The sequence below is a fragment of the Lissotriton helveticus genome, chromosome 3_1 (genome assembly GCF_964261635.1).
Source record: "Lissotriton helveticus chromosome 3_1, aLisHel1.1, whole genome shotgun sequence".
NCBI classification, from domain to species: domain Eukaryota; kingdom Metazoa; phylum Chordata; class Amphibia; order Caudata; family Salamandridae; genus Lissotriton; species Lissotriton helveticus.
In genome coordinates this window covers 1,956,215,648-1,956,241,065 of record NC_136061.1, presented here as the reverse complement: position 1 = coordinate 1,956,241,065, position 25,418 = coordinate 1,956,215,648, and the positions used below count along the sequence as shown (strand labels likewise).

Here is a 25,418-nt window from a genome sequence, read left to right as displayed (position 1 = left end):
ACAGCTAGAAGTGTTCCCACCATGAGTAGGAGCTAGTCATTCGCCTCTATCCCTGATACCCCTACCCCAACCTATTACCTAGCAGACGTTTTTTTGCAGCTAACCTCTCGGCTGAGAGGCTTCATCAAACCACCTGCACAATTCATTTAATTTTAATTCACGTTCACAAATATTTTGGGTGATATGACCGGAAGAATGTCTTTTTTACAGTATGTGGAAGATTATCGAGTTTCATTACGAACTGCATCATTCTTAGAATCATGGTATTCAGTGAACCGCACATGTCACAATAGGATTAATGTAAACTGTAAATTATTGTTTTCATAAATAGCAGATATCTGAGGTGAACTTCTACTCGATAGTAAAAATACTGCTAGAATTCATTCAATGTGGTTGAAAATGAATTCATGTCAATTACGGAGCACAGCGATTGTATCTTAAGAATTGCAACAAAGTTATTGTATTCACAAAGGTTTTTGCCATTTCGGATACATAGCAGTGTAATGGTGTGATACGAGTATATCTTCCATGTCTATTATGCACTGGTCACCAATCACGGGGTCAGCCTCAGTTAAAATATGGGGCGGGGATATATACACTGATCACCAGCGAGCAAGGCGTCTGAGAACGCCGAAACGCGTTTGGATTTCCTATTCGGAATATGCACATTTAATTAACATGCAAAATAAACTTTACCTGCGGCTGCGGTAAGAAGAAAAATTTCTTGGAGTCCGTCTCTCTTTTTCCTTGAAAATTGGGACGCCGCGTGGCAAGCGGCGTGAAGAGTGGTCTATTGATATATATATATATATATATTGTTTCTGGTTTTTATTTTCACAGTGGAACTCTTCATTGTAGGCTGACATCGTATGCACATGTTTATGCACCGATCAACTCGGCACGAATACGCACGTGTTTACGCACCTGTCATAATGGCAGCCCACTATAGGCAGTCAAGGGTAACATGGCTCTGTCCTTTATGTAAACATGTGGAGGTAAGCTTACGTATATTAGGGTATGATAGTTTAGATAAAGGATATAACGTTTCAAACTCTGCTTTGTTTAGAAAATATTAGATCAAATCAGTAGCCAAATTTCCATAAAAACCTGGGTTTTTGACCATTGATTAGGAGAGGTCTTTACCCTAGAGATTATTGCCAGAGGTCATCCTGATTCATGTTCCAGACTCCACTCTCAATCAGAGAGATACATCAGAAGAGCTAGCTGAGGGCCCAGGAGCAGCCGTGTTGGGACTCCTGTCCTTTGCTAAAGCATGGGTCTGTTCCTCCATTTAAGAACTCTGATAACAAACAGCCAGATTTGTTGTTTCAAAAGATATGCAGTGTGTTCCATCCCAAATGCTCGACAGACAGGGATGTTTTATCCTACTAAATGAGTGTAGTTTACAAATAGCATTAGGGTTTAGAATGTTATCATTGGACCAGTTGATTGTGTATCCCGAATATCTGCCAAAGTTCGTGAAGATGTTTAATAGTCTCGGAATGGAAAATTGAGAGTCTGCGATGTACAACAGAACATTGTCAGCATAAAGAGATATTCTATCTTCCCTCTGAGCCGTCTAGCACAGGGCTCAGATCAGGGGTTCAGTCGGAACCCAGGCCCCCAGAGGTTCAAGCACCAACGTGGAAATAAGTGGTGAGAGCAGGCAACCTTGCCTGGCCCTAAGCTGGATGGGGAACATGCAGAATGTTCTGCCATTGACCACCAGCTGGGCTAGAGGCTCAGCGTAGTGAAGCGCAGCCAGGACAAAAACTTGGGGCCGAAGCGCATGCGCTCCAACACTGCAAAAAGATATGCCCATTCGACCATGTCAAAGGTAATTTAGCCATCTAGGTAGAGGACCACGGCATCCTCCCGGATCATGCCAACTCCCAACTCGACCCAGCACCCCATTAAGACGCCATAAGTTGAGGGCAGTATTGCGGCCAGGTGGAGACCCCAATTGATTGGGGTACACCGGTTTAGAGATAATTTGAATAATCCGGGAAGCCAGAAGCTTGGCGGTTTGACCTCCTTAAGGATGACCACTATTGAGACCAGACATTGGTCTCTCGGTAGTGTGCCGTTTGCCTGCTCTCCTTGTACATGTGTAACAAATATACTGCTATTGTGGCCGCTGTAAGCCTGTAGAGCTCTATCAGAAGGCCGTTTGGGCCCATCGCTTTGCCTGAGCACATGCTCCGTATCGTTTGGTTAATCTCATCTTCGGTCGGGTCACTCTCCATAAGAGTTGTGTCCTCACTTGAGAGGGCTGGGAGCCGTATGTCAGCTAATAATTCACTAGAGTCCTCTGCAGTAGCCATGATAAAGGGGAATAGAGACGGGAGTGGAAGGCAGCAAAAGTGTCAGGTATGTCTTGTGTGTCTCTTATGTGTACTCCAACCTCTGACACCCACTGGTTCACCCTCTCTCATCTGTTGAGCCATGCAGTTAATTTCTCGGCTTTATCCCATCCTTCATAAATGTGATGTTGCGTAGCTCGATGTCTGGCCTTAGCCGACTCTGCCGCTGTGTCCATATACTCTTGCAGTTTAATGCTTAATAGGTGCTTAGTCTCACCAGACTCATCATCTTTCAACTTAGCCTCAAGGTCCAGAATCTCACTCTTGAGCACCTCCGCAGCAGCCCTCTGCTCTTTTTTATGTCCCATTATGAGGGAGTGCGCCTGTCCCTTAATACCAGCCTTAAAAGCCTCCCGAGGCCTCATTTTCTGCAAGGTAGCGTCCTTGGCCTTCACCAGACCCTCCCTCACACACGGAATCTTAAGATAACAAGAGTAAAGTGTGATTGACCTCTGGTCTCGTAACTTGCCCAGACTGTAGACTGTCCATACCGGAAATGCCCCTTGCCAGATGACGAACATCTGACAAGTTAGGAATACGGTAAGTCACTGTGAGGATGCAATCTATACGAGCTAGGCAGCAGTGTGCTCCAGAGTGGTACGTTACATGTTGCGCCAAAGGATTAACGGCCTGCTACACATAAACCAAACCTATAGCTAGGAGGAAATCTGCTAGCAGGGCACGGGCGGGTGTCGGGTGCAGGCAATCCCTGTTATCGCAGAGCGTCAATTTGAAGTACCCACCACCGATACCCTGCCCATAAGAAGCCCTCCGTTGGGATGCCCCAATAGGAGAGCACCCAAGTCAAGGAAGGTGGTGCACAAAACCCAAACTTTTAAAATAATCTTTAGAACTACAGGTCTCGATTTTAAGTGCAATGTTGGATTGTGTTGTCTGCAAAGCAAACAAATTGTTTTGATTAACACTGTGTCCCTGAACTCATTTAGCTGACAATCTCAGTTATCGTAGAGTGCCAAATTTTAGTCCTCCCCCCCATAAGAAGCGCTCCGTCGGGCTGCCCCAACAGGAGGCCACCCAAGTCAGGAATGGTGGTGCACAAAACACAGACTTTTAAAATAATCTTTTAAAACTACAAGCCTCGATTTCTAGTGCAATGTTCGAGTGTGTTGTCTGCAAGACAAACATATTGTTTTGATTACCATTGTGTTCCTGAACTCATTTAAAGAGACTACTGATAAGTAACTTGAAAATTCTATCTGCTCAAAGAGAAGCTTGACGGACTTTTTATTAGGACTGCGGTCCATATAGCATCTCTAACTCAGTGTGCGCACTGAACGGAGTCTGAACTGAGTCTCTGCACTGTGTGTTTGGGATCCCCACCTCTGAAGTCCCTAAAATTCATATCACTACCATGGGCATAGAGAGTGAAGAAAGGATGATCTTTGCCTTGGTGGTAGAATGACTAAATTCCTTAAATTATCTGAATGATCAAGCACAACAAATAGAGTCTCAGGAGAAAAGAAAGGCACCATTTGGAAATGAAAATCTACCATTTCTCTTTCTGAGGCTTCTACAGATTAATCAATGCAAATTGGTAATTTAAGAAATCCTTTTACTTCGGATGACCAAGAAGAGAGATGATAAGAAGAAGGCTTGTGTGTTTATTGTGATAAAATTGGGCACTTGTTACATAATTGTCCCATGAGATCTGGAAACCTCTTGGCTCAGCCTTTACTTGCAAACCTAGGTTGAACCATAATCTAGATAATGCGTTTTCCTCTTCCAAGACCCATTATTACCCACTCCAAGAGGTCTGTTAAAGATCTGGGCATTATTGACTGTGGAGCTTCGGACTGTTTCATGGACTTATTCATCCTTCAAAAGAAACACATGCCTTGTTTTAAAAGACTTACAACAAGAAGTCAAAGGGGTGGCTGGTACTGCATTAAGATCAGGCAAAAATTAGTGGGAAACAGTGCCATTGGGCACAGCCACTCAGACAAGACAGGTCGAAGCTTTGGTCACTGACGTAACTGATACACCTGCTTTACAGTAATTGTTGGAACTGATTGGCAGGGTGATATAATCCTCGGAATGACTGAGTGGAAGCCGTATTCATATCATCAATCCATTTTGTAAAAAACACTTTTTCTAGAAAAGATATTTCAAGAAAACTGCATCTATACCATATGACGGTATTAGCAACCCATAACCACAGAAATAGAAGAGGTTCATAATGAGTTTGCAGATGTCTTCAAGAAGAAGGATGCAGACAGAATGCCTCCTCAAAGGCCCTATGGTTGTTCAACTGACTTACACCAGACGCTAAGATACTGTATGAGCATATTTATCCTTCATACCCACAAGAACAAGTCCTTAAAAACTATGTAAAGAAAAACGTAAACAAGGCGTTCATTTGTCATTCTAAATTACCCATGGTTGCTCCCATCTTCTTTGTTGCAAAGCTGGAGAGTAGCACCCCTGTACTGATTACAGAGACCTGAATCAGATCATTATTCAAATCAGAAACCTTTGCCATTAATCTTTAGTTCTATTAGTTGAACTTCAAAGTACTCAGATTTTTACAAAACATGATTTAAGAGGAGCCTATAATCTTATTCTATCTAGGAGGGAGGCAAATGGAAGACACATTTAATACTCAATGTGGGCATTTTCAGTATCTAGTAATTACATTTGGCTTGTGCAATGCACTGGCTGCATTTCAGCATTTTATAAAAGACATCTAAACTCCATTGTCATCATCTGTCTGGAAGATATATTAATCTTCTCTGCCTCCATAGACGTCCATCAGTGACATTTGAAAAGTGTCCAGGAACATGTAATGGTTAATTCTCTACACCACAGACATCATCTTTCTATGGTTTCATACGTCAGAAAAAAGTATTCATGTGGATTATGTCAAGGTTAAAGTAGTAACGGACTGGCTAACTTCCACTATTGTCAAGCAAATCCAGAAGTTCCTAGAATGTACTAACTTATACTGGCAATTTACACAGGACTTTTCCACCATGGTTCTTACAATAACTAAGATTGCTAAGAAGGAAATTCCTTTTCACTGGAGCATGACATAAGAGAATGTATTTGGCTATCTAACAGTCTTAACAACTGCTCCCATCTTTCATCATTCAAACCATTCGCTTACCCTTTAGTGTGATAACAAAATGCTTCCTCTTTCACTATAGGAGCTATACTTTCATGGCATCCATAAATCAGGTACTGCAACCAGTGGTGTGTTAACCATGCACTGTAACAGCAGCTGAACACAACTACACCATTTATGACCAAGCATTACTAGCTATTCGTGAAACAATCTTCTGTTAGAGGCATTATTTGAAGGGGTATTTTATCTAATCACTCTCTGGACGAATCATCAAAATTTGCAGCATCTAAAATTTGTGAGGTGCAAGAAACCTTGACATGCCACTTGGCCATTAGTCTGCTCCAGGTTTCAATATAATATCTCATATCATCTTGGTAGCCGCCATAGGAAGGCTGATATCTTATCCAAAAAAAACAAAGAATCAATTTCAGATGCTTAACCTCTTATGATTTTAATGTTACAAGGGACCCCACAAGATAAAGCTAAGACTTTATTAAAAGAGACTCTAAGACAACAAGAATCTATTACAACAGTAGCATGGATTGAGCAACATCAGGAAAAGAGACAATACCAGCACAGATACTTAACACATGATGATTAATATTTTATACCCCACATTTCCTCACAACAGAAGATATTACGCTGGTGTCATGGCACCCAAGAGTCCATAAGACCCTAGAGCACGTCCAGCATCACTTTTGGTGGCCTAAGATGACACAACACATTAAGAACTATGTGGGAATTTTATTCAGGTCAAGAATCTGTGCACCAAATCTGCAGGACTCCTACAGATTTTGACTACTCCCTGACAGCCATAGTCACAAATTTCAATGGAGTTTAATGTGGAACAAACTGGGTCCGATGAAAACAGTAATTTTAGTAGTTGTCGTCTAGTTTACCAAAGCTGCTCATTTTATCCCTTTACATAAGGTACCCCTGGCCTCTGAACTAGTACACTTTTTCCTCAAAGAGATTTTTAGACTACATGGGTTACTTGAAATAATAGTGACAGATAAAGGGGTTCAATTTATTGCACATTTCTGGAAAGACTTTTTGCAAAGATAGGGAATTTGTCAGTTTGCCTCTACCTGTTATCATCCGCAAACAGGAAGCCAGGCTGAAAGACCTAATCATACTTTAGAGCAGTACCGGAGATCTTATCTCATGCAATATGAAACCGAATAGGTACACTGATTACCTCTGACTAACATTACTTACAACCATTCTCTGCATTCTGATTTTGTGTATTCTGTGGTCTATAGTTCATAATGATATAATCCCCAAATACGGCCTAAAGATTTTCCCATTTCAAATAACCCCACTGTGCAAACCTTTTTGCAGAATCTTTATGAGGCCCAAATATTATTCCGGCAGACAACTTTAGAATTCAAAAACTGCTTATAAGAAATGTTCTGATAACCACAGACAGCTCCATCCATTATATAAAGTGAGTGATTACATATGGCTTTCTTCTAAGAATCATCCAATTGTTGGCTATCACTCTATTTTAATCTTTGTTTTGTTGGCCTTTTAGGATTATAGGCTTAGTAGGTGTGAGAGCAGTCAAATTAGCCATTCTCTCTCACAGGCGTATTCACTCTGTGGTCCATGTTTGCTCATGCTCTAGCCATCCCCTCCACTGATGACTGATGTGTCCCAGAGTATGAAGTAGAGGAATTGATGTTGAAATGTTTGAGTTCATTTGCAATACTTAATGACATAAAAGTGATATGATGACTCAGAGTGATCTTTGAACTATACAATGTTTTAAAGAGCTCTGAAATCATTCAACAACAAAAACCACACTGCTCCTAGTATCAATACTTAATCAAAAAGGACCAAATAGCGAATAAATGTATCCAAAGGAGTTTATGAAAAACAATTTCAAGACACATTGCGGTGCATTAAATATTGTTGCAAAACAAACGTGCTTTCTTTTGAGGCGATGTACTCAAATGATAAATCATGATCAACAAGTGTATCAACAAACACAAGAAAAGCGCAGCCCATTACAGAAAGTTCTCAACAATCATATATGGTTCGTGTTTTTAAAGTTGACGGTGTTTCTATCCTAATAAAAATGTCAGGATCATCATCAGGACACAGGGGGTGAGCAGGGGGATACAACGAGCCAGAGAGAGAGGTTATGAAAAGTAATGCATTTGCTAAAGGGGCGCCCCTAGTGACAAGCCTCAAGAACAGGGTGGACGAGAATGGCCTGAGCTGGAAATATGTTGGATGCCCGTGAGGGCCTCAAATCAGCCCACAGTGGGAAACGCACAAGGTGTCTGGGTCTCAAGGGTGAGTGCCATATTGATTCCTTCACGGGCCTGAATCAACTAATAAATGGAGATGCACTGGTACTGCTGACTGGCAGAATGAAATCCTTTGGCTTTTCCCTTTGACAACTCAACCTTGCACTCAATCTTGAGACTTACACCCTATGCGCACTTCCCACTGCAGGCTGATTGGAGCCTCCCATGTTATTCAGCATGTGCCTGAACTTTTGTTATTTCTTTACCCTCCTCTGTTCCCCTAGAAATTAGGTCCTGTTAGGCAGGACTCAGGTTAATTTCCTCTGCCACTCTGTGTTGCTGCAGTTACCATCTGTTGCTGTAGAGACATTCTTCTAATTCTACTTCCAAAAGCAGAGTGTATACCCTGTCAAGGTTTCAAAATGTGTCCGGCTAGACACGTACCATCCCTTTCGGTTCTGCTGCAGAATCCTCGAAACCAGGGGACTAATCACAACATACCCTGTCACGTACCTTCATAAGCCACAGTCCTTGCACAGATTTTGTGTAATTATTGTATTATAGTTTGGCTACCACATAATCTTTGGTTATATTCATTCATTCAACTTTCAAAATCTGGGCACCTACTTCGTAGGTGAGATAGCAAGGTAATTCATCAGGGAGCGTGTTTCACGACGAAGGTTACTTTGGCTCTACCTACTATGTAGCCTTACCATAATTTAGAATGGTGACATTCACAGGAATCCGGTTTAGTATAACCACATAATGTGTCATTATTATTTTCTTTACTTTTTTGCATGCATCCCCACTTTTATACACCCATTAAATAGAAAGTCTGTTGAAGGAAGGGTGATTAAAGGGACTGTTTGGTCCTGACTAAAGCCACAGTCCACGGGACACGTAGGAGGTGGCTGAAACATGATGACATATGCAAGTCGTAGTGCCTGTTCATAGGCTCAACATCGAGAGTCATTACAGTGTGTGTTACATCAAAAAGTCTTTACATTGCAGTTAAGTTTATGAGTTTTTTTTTTATTAGTTTTAAGTAACCTAACCTTAACAGTATATTTGTGTGCCTATATAAAGGAATTTTTAAGAGCATCATGTATTGTCTATGACCACAGCACTTGATATACCAGAGTTGTTTGCTGTTTAATACATTAATATACACAAACCTCAAGATTCTAGAGGGAGTCATTGGGATTCCTGGGTGTCATCAACTCGTCAGAACACCACCCGTCTCTCCCCTTTCCCATTTCACCCCTTAATGGCGTAATTCTAGTCAACTGCATACCATCTCCAATCCTGAGAAACTAAAACTCTCCAGTTCTGACACAAATCTGGTTAGAGTTTTTGAGTGGAGAGAGGAAATAAAGGGCTAGACCCCAGTGAACGGCATTGCAACAATCAAGATTGCTGATGAATGTCTTGCCTGTGTGGAAAGGGGTTGGGTTTTTTCTGTAAATTCAAAACCTAATAACTGGCTGCTATGACAGTAATGAAGAACTTTTGTTACAGTGGGTTTGAAAAGTATGTCAAGGTTTCTGACTGGGGTAAAAGGGTTCCGAATCTCAGGGGTAAAATTAGATCAGGGTGGATAGAGAGGCAGGAAAATAAATATTTTTCCAAAATGAGTGCAAATTAATTTCAATATGGTAACACTTGTTAATTAGAGCTAATAGCCGTCAGAAGTGTTGTATCAAGTACTATATATAAAAAAGTTCTTGTTATTGTAAAATCTATAACGTACTGACACTACAACCCTTATATTCTTAGTTGTGTCACTTTCAAGTGGATCTTAGAGTAAGCTGGGCTTAGATTAAAATGATGAAAGCTCATCTTTATAGTTGGCGTGTACTGTGTAGTGAGCACATAATGTAACTAACGATTGCCAGTTCACTCGGATGACTTTGCCTCCTTCTTTTTAGTAGATGCCATCTTCCAACATTTAAAGACTGTACGCTCCAAAAAAGAATTGCTAAAAAGTAGGACAACGATGGCAACAACTAACTCACACAAAGCCACTGCTATTCATGGAGGTTCCACAGTCTAAATGGACAGCGCTGTCTATGGGAGTACTTCGGTCTTTAGGGCGCTAGAGCTGCTGTCACAGTGGAACTGTTTGTAATTGAGGGCATGCTATATAAGGGATACATATGTGAGGGGAGAATGGAATCCAGGGCAAGAGTTTCGTATGAGGGTACTGCACATGATGTATGGGATGAATTGTAGAACAACTGCTACGTAAGGAGGACAACCCGAATGGCTATCCATGGGGGCATCTATTTGTGATAATAAATAAGGGAGCATTTTCTGTGAGATACATGATAGAATGGACTTGAGATAAAGATAAAACAGTATCGTTATCACAAGGCTTGGATGCAAGAATGTGTAGGGTGCCGATAGGGCCGCGATCATATAATAATGGGATCTTCCTGAGAACAGCAGTGTCTGGGGTGAGTTGGGGGAGGGGAGTCTGGAGTGAGGAGGGGGGACAAGGCCAGCTCCCACTAAACAGCTCAGAACCTGGAGGAGGCACAAGGCGCCCAAGACGCACCAGCACTTCATTAGGAAACAAAATATAAGCTTTCCACCCCATTAGGGATGACTTTGGGAGCGAAAGCACATAAGACAGACTCACCTCATCAACAATGCACTGCAAGAGCTGGAGCGGCTGCACGGACACATCACACGGGAGGCAGAGGGGGAAGGAAGCAAGGGAACAAGTATTAGCCATATGCATTATTTTACAGTGGATGGGGAGCGACGAGAAAATCATTAGTGCAATAAAAAAACAGCAAGATTAATCAACGGAAGCAAACTCTTATAAAAACACCCAGGCCTCAATGTTCTATTATTTGTAATGGAACCTAATCTAATACAGGCTGTTAAAGGTTTGCCGTTTCTTCAAAATGCAATTTGCTAAGTTTAAAGCAAGTCAGCCAAGCATGCAGCAGTGAGCAGCCATCAGGACAGGGAAAAGTGAAATTCACCCCCCTCCAAAAAAAACTCATAAAGATTACCATTAGAGATCGCTGGTTTTTCTGAATCTGGGTTGGCGGGGAGAGGGAGGGAGAGAGAGAAAACATAGGCAATATGTAATTAGCATGTCATAATCAAAACGACTCACTTGGACACATTATGATCAGTGAGAGAAAATTACGGCATGGCTGGTGGCAATTTGTGGGCATGTGTTAACACAATTTACATAATGAAAATACACAAATGTTAATAGCTAACATCTCATTTATGGGCGAAAGTCAGCAGAATGTTAATTTTCGCGCAACACTTTTTACTGCCCTCCAGGTTGTATTAGAAGACGGCAAGCGTTGGGGGGCTGGGAGGGGGCTTGGAGACATAATCCATTTCAAAAAAGAGAGCTGTTTACGATCCCGATATAAATAATGTTTTATACGGCGTCGTTGTGAGCACTGAGCTTAATGTTGCAATCACGGCTAATGTTATGAAGTTCACTCTTTTTTTGAATTAAAAAGCGATTTATTTAAAATTGAAATTAAATCATAGTCAGAGATTAGAATATTTGGTGCGCCGCCAAACACCGCAATCATGGGCAGTCGCCTCGCTTTTGCAGTTTGTTTTTTCTGGTGGGTATTTTTGGTGGGGTGGAGGAGCGGTTAAAAGGAAACTTTAATTATGAGGTTGAAGCTATGTATTTCGCCCGCGGAATTACTTTCAACGCTCAGCTTTTTTTTTTCTTTTTTCCCCATCGGAAAGAGTTTGGTGGCCCAGAGAGGCAGGTCGTTCGGAGGATGGATTGAAACGCCTGGCTGGATTGCAAGGGTACAAAATGCACCTTGAACAATTACAGCAGAGCCGCTTCATCTGTTGGGCACCAAGAAGGGTTTGCCCGGGCAGAGTTAGGTCTGCCATTCGATGCCACTGAATCTGAAGTCCACTTGCGGGAGTTAATTAAATGACACATTTTTGTAATTATCTACGTTACATGGTTTTTCCATCACGACGTGAATTCAGTGGATTTCAGCAAGTGGGGCCGGGCTGCTTAAAAGACCTTCGCCAGTGGAGCTTGCCATAACGACATTCATTTATTTATTTATTTTTTATAAAGGTGACCCATGTACAATTCCGATTTCTCTGAGTAAATGAACTCATCCTTGTTGGGTTTGACATTTGCCCAGACCTTTTGATTTTTAGAAAAATTATATATAGTATATACTTGCTTATAGGGTTTCATCAGCACGCAAAGTAGTCCCTTCAGTTACAGGGACTGCTATGGCAATGTGTTCTTTTTGAGAGATTTTTTTTCTTCTTTTTTCCATTATATTAAAAAAAAATGTAGAACAAAAATAGAGAGTAAGGAAATTAAGGATTCGTCCTTTTCCCTAGGTAATATACTTGCAAACACAATTGGACAAGCCCTTCAATGGAGTTATGCAGTCTAGGCTCTTGACTGGAGAAACTCTTCGAGGTTTGAGCGCAAACAACTTCAGGTAGTTTATAGGAAACCCCTCACCCACCTACCTGGCAGGTGGCATGCTTCATCATCGGGGCCCAGCCGGATTGCCTAGTACAATCCAGCTGTGCTACAACGCCTGAATTACAGCGGAGCAGGTTGTTTGTGGTATAGAAAGTGAAGTGCTAAGTGAAGTGCGATTATGGGTTAAAAATGTCTCTAGGTATAACCCTTATAAAAGTTTTAATTGCTGGGCCCTAGAACAAGAGTTAAAAACACATGGAGGGATGCCCTTGAGGCTTTACTATGTACCTCAGTATCCCAAATAAAAAGAGGGTCTACTAGTTTCAGCCTTTCGGTTGGTTCATAAGGCTTTCTTCAGGACCAGAGTGGTGTGGCGGGAACCGACCGACTGCTTAGGTTGAACTGACTTTATCTCGCCTGACAAACTGTAGGCAGAGTAGTAGCAGAAAACGCTCGGTGCCATGATGCCTAACTAGCTCAGAGTCAAAGTACCCTCCAAACAGAGTCTTCGTAAGTAACATTTCCACTACACTCACAGCACACTTTAGGGTGTGTGCTGATATTATTCAGCAAAGTGACTTCCCTTTTTGTGAGTCACATACACTCACTTCACTTTCTATACCACAAACAACCTGCTCCGCTGTAATTCAGGCGTTGTAGCACAGCTGGATTGTACTAGGCAATCCGGCTGGGCCCCGATGATGAAGCTTGCCACCTACCAGGTAGGTGGGTGAGGGGTTTCCTATAAACTACCTGAAGTTGTTTGTGCTCAAACCTCGAAGAGATTCTCCAGTCAAGAGCATAGACTGCATAACTCCATTGAAGGGCTTGTCCAATTGTGTTTACAAGCATTATATTTTTTAAACATTCCAGAGGGCTTGGCAGTTCTTACAACGTTTTATAAAACCAGGGCAAAACAAACTGTGACAAAGCCAAAAGGTTCACTACCAACACCAGACTGACTGGTTTTGTCAATGATTGTTAGTGTTGGCTGCTGCCCACCTGTTAGCCTTAATTAAGGATTGAGGACTAATCCGCAAGTGGGTGAGAGTCATGAAGGGTTAGGAGGCAATGATGAGTAGGATAGGGGTACAGGAAGTGTGAAACGTTCCAGGATGATCCCACCACCTACCTCTGGGACCCGGCACATGATGAACACCACTTTGTATGAGGAGCTGGGACCTCAGAATCATACACAGCCCTAGGGGCAGTGTCTCTAAGGAACAGGCTGCTCAGAGTACACTGTGCAATAGAGCAGGAGCTCCAAACTTTTTTGTAAGAAAAGCTACTTAATTTCAATGAAAATCATACCGAGCTACTAATATTTTCAGTGTGGTAATAGTGACCATGTAATACAAAATCATATTAGTGGCAATACCATGCAAAATTACCAGCAGTGATTGCCTCAGTGTATAAGGCACGATTGTTATCAGTAATGTGAAAATGGCTTTATCAGTTTGGAAGGGATCATTATAATACGCAACAGCAATAGCTGCAATGGCTCTGACACCAAGTTTACACTTTTAGTAATGTCTCATGGTTTATCACTTAAATACCAGTTCTAAATATATTTTGGAAATCCAGACATGTGTCTCCAAACATCAGCTAAGCGTGTATGATTTTTGAAAATATACACATTTCTGTCTCAAATACACGCTTTTAAATTTTGGGATACATATATTAATTCAACTAAGCAAAAGGTTCTACGTAAGTATTTTGGGCAGCACACACGCAAGCTAAGAGGAGGTACCTGGAGAGCTACCAGTAGCTCACTAGCTACTCGTTCGAGAAGCCTACAGTAAAGTATAAACTTGTAGCTTGTGTTTCCATTCAGAGGGAACATGGTCTAGCAGTTAGGGCTGAACTGTTTCTATTAGTGCAGGATTCATTCAAAATTTGCATGGGGTTGATCCTCTTCTGTAAATGGCACAGCCAAGCAAAAACCTAATGTTGTACACTGTCCCCAAATTAGCTAGCAGTGGTTCAGCTTAGTGCACTTTTTTCTATGCATCACTTTGTCGCTATACTAGTTACCCTAACTAGAGCATATATCCCCAGGTTAAAACAAAGTTACTTACCTCTGGTAACAGTTTTGAGGTGGATACTCTATCTACCTGCAGATTCCTCACCTGTAGAACAACCCAGGTGAAAGACTGGATCCGGAAAACTTCAAAGCTCTCCTGTCATCGGTCGTGGGCACTGGCTTCATTGGGATGCCAGAAATGGCTCTGGTAACATCACCAAAGCCATATATCGCCTGCACCGGTGCAATAATGTCTGTTTACATAAATGTTTTCCAAGCTTTTGAGGCAGGCGGACGGACTGACAGCGAGAAATTATTGCACTACCAAAATATAAACTTGGATCCTATCAACTTTCCCAATAACACAGCCATCAAACAGGGAGCAGACTTGTCAGTGAGGAATCTGCAGTAGATGGACTATCCACCAGAAAGATAGTTAACCAAAGTAAGTAACTTTTTCTTCTGATGGAGACTTCTACCTGCAGTTTCCTCACCAGTAGAACAGATTCCAGAGCAATGCCCTGACCCTGGAGAAGGGAGGGTTGATGGATGGTTAAACAAGAAAATCCTGCAAAAGAGATCTACCAATGTTTCCTTCCCTACAAACTTCAGAATCTAAGCAATAAGGCTTGACAATGGTGTGTAGGGAAGCGCGCACTGCTGCCCTGCACATTTCCGCAATGGGAACACCTCTGGCTATGGCAGAAGTGGTGGCTTTACCCCTAGTTGAATTGGATATGAACCCTTCTGGAGAGTCCATCTTAGCCAAAGCACACCAGGTATTGATGCAGAGGATGTTCCATCTCGAAAGGGTTTGTTTTGGCAATGCTCTGCCTTTTTTTGGCACCACAGTATCTGACAAAGAGTTGGTCATCTAGTCTTAGGTCCTTGGTGCACTCCGGATAGTAGTAGACTGCCCGGCTGGGTTCCAATCTATGCAACTGCTCCTCCTCCTTAGTGGAAAGGGGTGGGGGGTAAAAAGTTGGTGATGGACTGACCCAGATGAAAAGGGATCACCACTTTTGATAGGGAAGCAGACTTGGTTCGCAAAACCAATTAGTTTGAGTAAAAAGAGGTAAGCGGGGGAAGTGAATTAAGGGCCTGATTACAAGTTTGGCATAGCAGCGCCGGCTCTGCTGAGCCAAAACCGTGCATGCACCACAGACCGTATTATGAGTTGTAAAAGTACAACTCGTAATACTGTCGGCGGTCCTTTGACCTTTCCCATGGCAGTGCCTTGAAAACAGGCACCGCCATGGGAACGCCCAAAAAGTTTCAGCACAGCATGGACGGTGACGTACATGCTGTGCTGGAACTTGGGGCAATGATTGTATCCCCCATGGTGGGAGAGACATGGGTGCCCTGTAGCGCCCCCCTTGTTCCTGCACCAGTAGCTTTTTCATAATGGGGCTCTGCCATGAAAAGGCTGGTAGTCCAGGAACTGAAAATATGCTGAGCACCCCCTGCTCAGCATAATGCGCAGTGCCAGTGTAATCAGCAAAACGGCCACTGCGAGTCAGACTCGTAATCAGACCCTAAGAACCTGCAACTCGTTCACCCATCTGGCTGAAGTGATAGCCACCAAAAATACAGTTTTGAGTCAACATCCTTAAGCGGTAACTATGCAGAGACTCAAATGGAGACCCCATAAGAAAAGTCTAAATCAAATTAATCTCCCAATGGGGCAAAACAAAAGCGGTTGGAGGGTACATGTCCGTTAACCCCTTCAGAAAATGCACGACAATGGCGGATATAAAAAGGGATGGCTGATCTGACAGACAGAGAAATGCTGACAATGCAGCTAATCTCCCTTTAAGAGTGCCTAATGCAAAAACCCAGTGGGCAAGGGAAAATACATACTGCAGGACCTATGACAGCCTGATCTGCAAGGAGTCTTTATTTTTGTCTGTACACCATGCAACAAAGTGGCTTCATCTGTGTGAGTAAGCAGATTTGGTGGAGGAGCGACACACTGACAAGATGACTTCTACCATCTACGGTGGCAGCTGAAATGAATTTGGGTGTCCCCACTCAATCTCCAGGCATGTAGGTGGCGGCCTTGGAGATTGGGGTGGATAACCATTACCACCAATTGGGAGAGAAGGCCCAGCCTGAAGGAAAGTCTCAGTTGGGGAAATGGGGAAAGCCAGACAGTCTGCATACCCACACCCTCCTTGGCCAATCCAGAGCAGTGAAAATAACTTGGGTCCGATCTTGGCAGATCTTCCTCAGAACTTGAGGAATTAAAGGTATGGGGGAAATATGTAATTCAGTTGAAACTTCCAATTCAATTGAAATGCGTCTCCCAAGGCCATCCTCAAAGTATACAGGAGGGCGCAGAACAACTGGCATTGTGTAGTTTCTGTGCAGGCGAACATGTCCACCCGAGGAGTGGTCCACTGGGCAACAATGTACTGTTATGTTAGCAACACTTGTTATAGCTCAGCGAATCATCCACAGAGGAATATCTCGGTGCTTAGCTGGATACAGGCAAGTATTACATTAATTAAGCTAAAGTACCCTTCTAAAATAACCACAATTTAGGAGTTTTTAAACTTTCCAAAATCCGTGCATAAACAGAGTTGAAGAGGGAGTTTGTTCCAGTGGACGGGGGATGTTATGAGAAAGACCTCTCGCCAAATCTAGCAGTATGAATTCGCAGAATTTGCAAAAAGGCTTTGTCTGTACATCTTAGCAGTCTTGATGGGTTATAGTGCCTGAGCCTATTTTGAAAATAGGAAGGAACATTTCCATTTAGAGACTTATGGGTCAGACAGCATAACTTGAAAATGACCCATGTCATAATGGGTAGCCAGTGCAGAGTTCAAGAATGGAGGAGACGGGCAACCAGATGGAAGATTGCAAACTAGTCTGGCTGGACTACAGAGACTCCCCCCCCCCACCCCCACCCTGGAGACTGGTGGGGAGCCAGATTCGTTGGCAGTGGGCCCAAGACCATAGTCTCAATGCTTTCAGGTAAAGGAGGTGAGACCTTACTCCCCCTTGCTTGTTAACATACCATATGGCCAGCCCTGCCAAGTACCACGCATTAGTGGTTATTGTGACATTTTAGAGAGCACATTACCGCACTTAAATGCAATTGTCACGCAATTGTAGCTTGTCTGAGCATTGCTCGAGGTGCTTTGTTTTCAGCTGGCTTGAGTGCAGCCAGCGCTCATTTGTTTTATCTCAAGGCAGTGTTAGCCGGGCCTTGAGAAGAGGTGACTATGGTTACCATGGAAACCGCCTCTGGACCCAGCTTGTTACAATTTATATACATTGTTTCTGGTGTACTCACGTCTGGAAACAATGATCAAATTGTCTCTGCAGAGACATACAGACAGACTGTTGCATGCAGCCCTGGAAAGTAAGTCTTCTATGCTCCGCTCAGTGTCCTAATCCAGGTACGGACTGTCCTTTAGGGCAATCTGGCAGAAGGCCAGTCCGATAAAGTTAGTATGGACCGGTTTTTGGCATTTTGTAGGCTGCTTGGAGCTTTTTTTCTACTGTTGATTTTCTTTTTATTACAACATTGCCTGAATCAAGCACAAATACATGAAGACTTCCATAGCTTGCAAGACACCTATACAGCTTGTCTTTACAAGTTTATAACTGCCTTGATTTGCAATTGTGGGTCCCTTGTTTAGCTATCTAACTTTCTAATGGGTGCCACTCTTATTTTGGATCCTATTTATCAAAAGAGGGGGATTCTAGGAGCTTTGCAAAAGGTCCGGTGACCCGTGCCCCCGAAGTTAAACTTATACCAAAAGGGAGACACTGTTCCTATGTAGAGAGAGAAAAAAGAAGGAAAGTAAGAGGTACTCTCGTCGTGTGCAGCTCAAATTGTGGGGGGCAGTGTGTTCTCATCTTGATGCCCTCACACACCCCGAAGGATGTCAAGCTTCATCTATGGGCTTTTCCTCCTCGTCGGGCCGGCGCTGCAATGCACTACAGGTCCCCGGATAAATGAAGGGAGTAGAACTTCCACCGGCGAAGACAGCGAGAGGCACACAGGTGACACAGCCCAGATGCACCGAGAGAAACTTCTCAAATGACCCTCACTGATCTCATGGGATTCTAATCTACCTACTAAGGGAAGTTCTACTCCATTTATCCGCTGGCACTGACATTTTCGGGCCACTGTAGATACAACTTTCTCACTCGGTCCTGACAAAGCGCCCTGGATCTCCCCCTGAGACCATTAAAGGGTGAAACATGTTGCCCAGAATATATGCCCACTAGGGACATATAGTTACCCAGCTACCAAGGGACATAATACCCCTTAAAGCAGCACCATACACTTTGTTTTAGTAATGACAGAGGGATCACCTTAATAAAAATTAATCACTCTCCCTCCAGTCATTTTTTTAATACACCTTTTAGGACTTCAGTGCCACTTACACCCATGCACCCATACGGTTTCATCAAAAGATCTTCAAAAAAGAGACCCTTCGGGGGACCCGTAGGGCATTGCAGCGCCGGCTCGAAGAGGAGCAAAAGCCCAATGATGAAGCATGACATCCTTCGGGGTGTGTGAGGGCATCAAGATAAGGACACACTGCCCCCCACAATTAGAGTAGCACACGACGAGAGTACCTCTTACTTCCCTTCTATTTTTTTCTCTCTACTTAGGAACAGTGACTCCCTTTTGGTATAAATCTTATTTTGGAGCAAAGGCCTATTTTCTGCCCTAGTTCAACCCTTCTTCAGTCTGAGACTCTGACACTCACAAAGACTCAGCTAGGCCAGAGCACCCAGACTGCAGCTTGCATTTTTAGCAACCAGCACAGCGGTCCTAGGTAGATTTTTCAATGTTTAAACAAGGAAATCCATGTGAGAAATGTAGTCCTATTTTACTTAATCTTGCATTCTGTATGAATATATATTTTGACCAGAAGTGTTTCTGTGGTTTATTTTCATTCAGAGTGTGACTCGTGTAGACTATTAGTGCACAAGAGGTGAACTGAGTTGTCTTTATATGCCTGTGAAAATTCATGTTATGGGTGGTGTGCATTATGGACCAGGCCAGAAAGCTCTAGAATGAGGGTGAAGGCAACGAGAACGTCTCACAGTGCCTGCTAGTGCCTCATCAAAGTGTTCAGACCACAAGTTCATACAATCATTGGCCTCTCTACAGAGTGCACAAGAAAGTCGGTAAACCCTTCACTTCCATTAATCCATGTCAGTGATGCAGTCCTTGTTTATATATCACATTTTACTTGATATTTCATTCCTTAAAAGTACATCCATTTCTAGATCTTATGTTTCTGTTTTGAATGCACTGTCTGACTCTACTTTAGTGCATACTGTGAACAGTGTTGCTTGTAGATAATTTGGTAAATGTATGCAAGGGTTGGTGTGCATGACAGTGCACAATTGATTACTCTGGATTTAAGACCCAACACCTTTTGAGGGGTCATCAATTTGTTTCTACTGCATGGCTGTCCAATTTGTATCCTGCTACAAAGCACACAGACTGATCATCACACATGTGGCATTTGTGATTACCATTTTATGTGAAGGAGGTTTACAGTTGTTGAAATACTGATGGGTTTACAGGTGAGAGCGAGAAAGAGTGTATGTGTGTATGTGTGTGCTTGTTTGTGTGATCACAGTGAATGGTGTTACAGTGATCTCCAACCTTTTCTGTAATAAGAGCTACTGATGTTCAATGAAACTCACTAAGAGCCACTAATATTATTGGTGTTGTAATAGTGACTACATCAGAAAGGATACATTGGTGGCCACAATGGACAAGATTACAACCAGTGATCATGTTTCATGGATAATACCTAACAGCTGCAATTGATGGACAGAATGCAGAACAAGGTCATATATTCACCCCACTGGGGTGGCTTGGTGAGCAAAATAAAGATGGATTAAACCCAGACCTGTGACTGGGGGTGAATGTTTTGCCATTGTGCAACATTCCGTCCATCATCTTGAGTGTTTTGCTGCAATACCTAACAGCCACAGCAACAAATATCTCTGGTTCCAAGATTATAACATTGTAAAATGTCTACCAAATGTCACATGGTTTATCACTCAAATATGAGCTTTAAATATAATATGGAAATTCAGACATTATTTCTCCAAATATCAGTTATGAGTTATAATTATAAACACATTTTTGTCTCAAATATACACTCTCAACTTGGTATACATTTATTAATTCAACCAAGGAAAAGGTTCTAAATATAGTAGGCTGGGCTGCACATAGGAGAGCTACTTACAGGTAGCTGGAGAGCTCCCAGTATCTCACTAGTTACTCGTCGGAGAAGCCTGGTGCAGCACAAAGAAGTAATGCAGAACGACAGAGTGAAAAGGCAGTGGAAAAGAGGAAGGAGATGACATGAGTTATGCAAATGGAGCATTTCTGAAAGATGTGAGGAAAAAGGGCATATGTAGCTTTCAGAGCAAGAAAACGCTCATTAAAGTGGTGTGAAGTAAAGAACAGGAGTGGCTGAGGCACTCTAAGGACCAATATCCCATCCACAGCCCAAGCAGTTTTCAATTCACAGCCTAATTAATTCTCAGAATTCAAATATATTTTAATTCTAATTATTCATAGCTCAATCATTGCTTCTACTTATTGACAGGGAAGAGGTGTGGCGCCGCGGCTAGGGCGAATGACTCCGGAATCTGGGGATTACGGTTTGACCCCCGGCACTGGCGGTAGATTAGCCCAGCACCATGTGACTCTGGGCAATAGCTTGCTTAATCTTCCAGACGGCACCCAGAGCCTAGAGACCCTTACGGGTGATTGTGCGCTTTACAAATGTGGAATATTATAAATGTGGATCTGATACTGCTTACTAGCATTAGCAAAGTATTTTAGGTATATGTTCATTGCTCGGTGGTGTATGGATACAAGAGCAGAAAATTCAGTTACTCAAATACTGGTTATTGCTTTGATTTACTCCAGAGAAAGTGTCAATCGAGGTGTCATACATTTGACATTAGAATGTCACTCATATCTACATTAAAACCTTAGAAATGTCACACATTAGCAATCTGAAAACTTGGCAGGCATGCATTGTTGTCGCGTTGTCCGTCAAGATCTGGATGGAACGACCTTTGATGGAGGGGAGGAAGGACTTTAGCGTCAGCTGAATTGCCAGCAGTTCCAACAAGTTGGTGAAAAGAGCCTGCACTACCAGAGACCAGAGGCCTCTGATCTCTAGATCCTGCAAGTCAGCTCCCTACCTTAAGGAGGAGGCAACCGACACTACTATAGACACGGTTGAAGGCATCCCACAATTCAGGTTTGCTTCATTCTCCCACCAAACCACTTTAGCTGCAGCGCTGGGGTAGACAGAGGCGACAGTTCGGGGGGAGATATGTGAAACTCCATTGTAATCTACCCCAGCGCTGAGCTCGTTGCTGGCTATATTTAGTCCAATTCTGGCTCCCAGGATAAAGATCCTGTCTGAGTCAGAGGATGAGACTTACCTTTCAACTGTTTCATGTGTATTTTTTATTCCCCCCCCCCCCCCTAAACAATGTAAGGATGGCGACCTGTAACAAGGCCTGGAACGTCGCCTATGCTTCTCCTCCTTGGTCCAGGCCATGAAAAATTTGCCTCCCTTTCTTTGATAACTTTCAGGAGCATACTCCGGTAGGACACACAGGCACAGGAGTGGTGGTCCAATCTGAGGCACTAAAGACAGATCGAATGGGGATCTGTGATTGACATCTGTCCCTCACAGTTCCCACATGCTTTAAACCCCACTTTTCGTAGAAGGGGGGTTAGGAACTGCACCTATAAATTTGTTCTGCGAGGAAAACTCAAACATAGCGAGCTCTGGATCTGTGTTGAAGCACTAAAAAAAGGTATACAAAATACCATAAATACAAATAACTCATGTCGGTGCGCTGGGGCAACAGCTATTTGGCTTCGGTGATGTCACCTGACCCCACTCCCAGCATCCTATTAAAGCCAACGCAGCCTACCGGCGATGAGAACGCTTAGAAGTTTTCTGGATCCAGTCTGACACCAGTGGTTGTTCTACAGGTAAGGAATCTGCAGGCAGAAGTATGGCTCAGACCTTAAAAAGGAAAAAGTACCCTCTAAAGGTACTTTGTAGGTCTGGGAGTAAGGGGGAAAACAATCAGAAATAAGCAAACCTCCTACATGACCTGTATTTCTTCTACATGGGCCTGTTAGAGCTCCATTAAATCATAGGCTTGTACATACTACTGTTTATCTTTTTATTAAAGAAAACATTTTTTGTTTATATGCTTTACTAACAATAATTTATTTTTTCATTTCATTATACAAAATTACATAATACAAAATATTATCAGACCACAAAAAAGCCATAAAAACATACATGCAATTTTTTCACATGACACATAGGGTAACTGTCTTATGCAGATAAAACAAATAGACAATTGCAAAATATGATGGAATATAGTCCAATTATTACATAGAAAATTACCCCCTATAGTTAACCACACCTGACCAATCTCACCACAAACATACCAACACACCATCCCTCCTCTCATACTTAAACTACCCAACCCATTACATACACGGCTGGCATTAACAGTAGAAATATATCAAAAATAGTTTTCCGATATAGTGTTGTAGGTTGGGAAATTACAACCAGGTCGACGCACGTTTCAGTGGATATATTACCACCTTCATCAGGACCATCTCTTTATTTGTTTAAAGGTGAGTGGAGGGGGTTCGTCGACCTGGTTGTAATTCCCCAACCTACAACACTATATCGGATAACAATTTTTGATATATTTCTATTGTTAAAGTGGAAGGTAGGAATGGTCAGAAGTCGCCTAAGTCCTCAGCACCAGTTTATTTAAAACACATGATGTAGTGTGGTTGCTTTGACAGTGCCTCCACTGCACTCATGTGACGTAATCACAATGAGGAAAACAATCTTGAAGGTCAGGCGACGCAGTAAGCAGATCTGCATAGGGTCGAAAGGCGTACACATGAGGAATGTCAAGACTAAGTTAAGGTTCCACTATGGCATTAAAACCAGTTTGGGGGGAAACATGCAAATCTAACCTTTAATAAAACAAGAACACTGTGGTCTGGCAAAATTAGAAAAGCCAAAATGGCCAACACCTAACCTTTTCCAGTGCCCACTGGAAAGCCTCACTAGGCTAAGGACAAAACATGTTCTAAGTGGTCAATGCCTGACAAATGGGCCTGTAGCTCCAGTATACTGATGTGGCGCTGACCCTCCATTGGAGATGAGAGCCCTCTGATCCCATCTCCCCCAGGTTACCCCCCAACACAGTATCAATGAGTCAGTCACCACTGTCATCTATGGGTGGGGAGGAGAGTGTTCCTTCCACAGGACAAATTGTGAATCTAAGCCACCACTGCAGATCTTGAGATGTCTCCTCCTATATCTTGATGGTGTCAGAAGGTGACACTTTGATGCTGGGATTTCACGCTCCACTTCAGGGCTTGCATATCTTGTCTGATGCGGTTGACACAAGGATGCACAAGGCTAAGAGACAGAAAGACTCAGAGCCACCCTCAACTGGATACATTAAAAGGCCTGAAACATCAGCATCACCCGAATAGGAATCAGGTGGGACTTTGGCTCGTTTACGGTTAAACCTAATGATGTCAAAAGTCTTCCCATCGTCCGGAGGTGGCCCACGAAAAGGAGCCTGTGATGAGCTTACCTACAGACAGCTGTCAAGGTACAGGAATACAGTAAGTGCCGACTGCTGACGGTGAGCAGCTACCACCTCCATCACTTTCATAATACCTGCTGCTGGTGAGGCTGAAGGGGATCGTGGCCAATGAAAATACTCCTGGCCCACCTTGAACTGCAGGTAACGACTCTGGGACTTCAGGACAGGTATAAGAAAATATGTGTCCTTTAAGTCCAAGGACACCATCCAGTTTCCTGGGACCACAGCAGACAGGATCTAACCCAAGGTGAGCATTCTGAATTTGTCTTTCTGCCAATAGGCGTTCAGGGGTCAGAGATCCAAGATAGGCCTGAGGCCTTCTTCCTTGTTAAGGGTGAGTAAATAGCGACAATCACAATTCCTGTCTATCTCCAGTTCTGGTGCCCTCTCTATACCAGGATTTAAGAGCAACAGGCATACATCCTGTAGCAGAATAAACAGATGTCCTGTACTAAAATTTGTTCTAGTGTGGGTGGGGTATTGGGTGAGGAGGAGAGAAGATGCAGGGCAGTAGCCTCTCTGAACAATTTGCAAGACACACCTTTTAGATGAGATGGTTTACCAGCCGTCAGAAAATGCGTAATCCTTCATTCTACTGAGGGCAAACTGAAGCCGTTAGTTGGATTTTGCAGAAGAGGAATTAGAATTGGATGACTGGCGCCCCTGCTGGCATGAGCGTTGTCTGATACATCTGTGTCTATGTACTCAAAAAGACTGGGCTATTTCCTACATCACATGTCCACGCTTACATTTCAGCCCTGTAGAATAAGCCCATAAACTTTCAGAACTGGTGCAGAAATTGTTTGGCAGGGGTCAACTGCCACAAAGAATGCATAACTCTGATATCCTTAAGGCAGTCCAAAGCAGCGTCTGCCTCCTCTCCAAAGAGATGTGACCCATCAAAGGGCATGTCTATTAGTGAAGCTTTTACATCGCCAGAGAATCCAGTGGACCTAATCTAAGCATGTCTATAAAAAAACACTGGTACCAACTGCCTTGCCAATGTAATCAATGGTATCCAAACATGTGCAGACAACATACTTGGTCGGGTCCTGCCTCTAATGTATCATATCAGCCAGGGAAGCCATAAGGTCCTCCAGGACTGCCGGCAAAATCTCACTGGGCATATGTGTATGGGCTCAACAGACAGATTGTGTTTATGGACCGCAGTATCAAGCTAACAGAGGAAACCATACATTTACCAAAGGTATCAATCCTTTTGGATTGCCTGTGCAGTGGATTGGTTGGAAATGAGTTAAGGTTCATCTTATCGGTCGAGACCTGTATGATAAGGGTGGGGTGCTTGGTGAGAAAATGCAGATCACTAGGCGCTGGTCTATGATGTATGGCCACCTGCCTTCTAACAGTTAAGAAAATGGTTTAGACCAGGTAGCCATCAGAGTATCTCCGAGGGGATCCTTAAATGGGAGTAAGGGTTCAATGTTGCAGGCTAAGGCTGTAGAATTTCTGTCAAAGCAACAGACAGCAGATATAATTCTAACATCTCGGCTGCCCTCAGAAACTACTGCAAATGAGATGCTTTTTTCTTCACTTCACCGTAAAG

At 42.9% G+C, this 25,418-nt stretch overlaps 1 protein-coding gene across 2 annotated transcripts in view; it reads right to left on the bottom strand.

Moving 5' to 3' along the window:
• The window catches only part of MAP2K5 (mitogen-activated protein kinase kinase 5), a 1,262,070-nt gene that overhangs the window by 292,631 nt on the left and 944,021 nt on the right, over positions 1–25,418 (bottom strand). For both annotated transcript variants that reach the window (XM_078683055.1, XM_078683056.1), the window contains 2 exons: positions 10,724–10,750; positions 10,342–10,374 (listed from right to left, as the gene is read on the bottom strand). In XM_078683055.1, the coding sequence (XP_078539181.1) occupies positions 10,342–10,374; positions 10,724–10,750 (60 nt within the window). The remainder of the gene's footprint in view (positions 1–10,341; positions 10,375–10,723; positions 10,751–25,418) is intronic.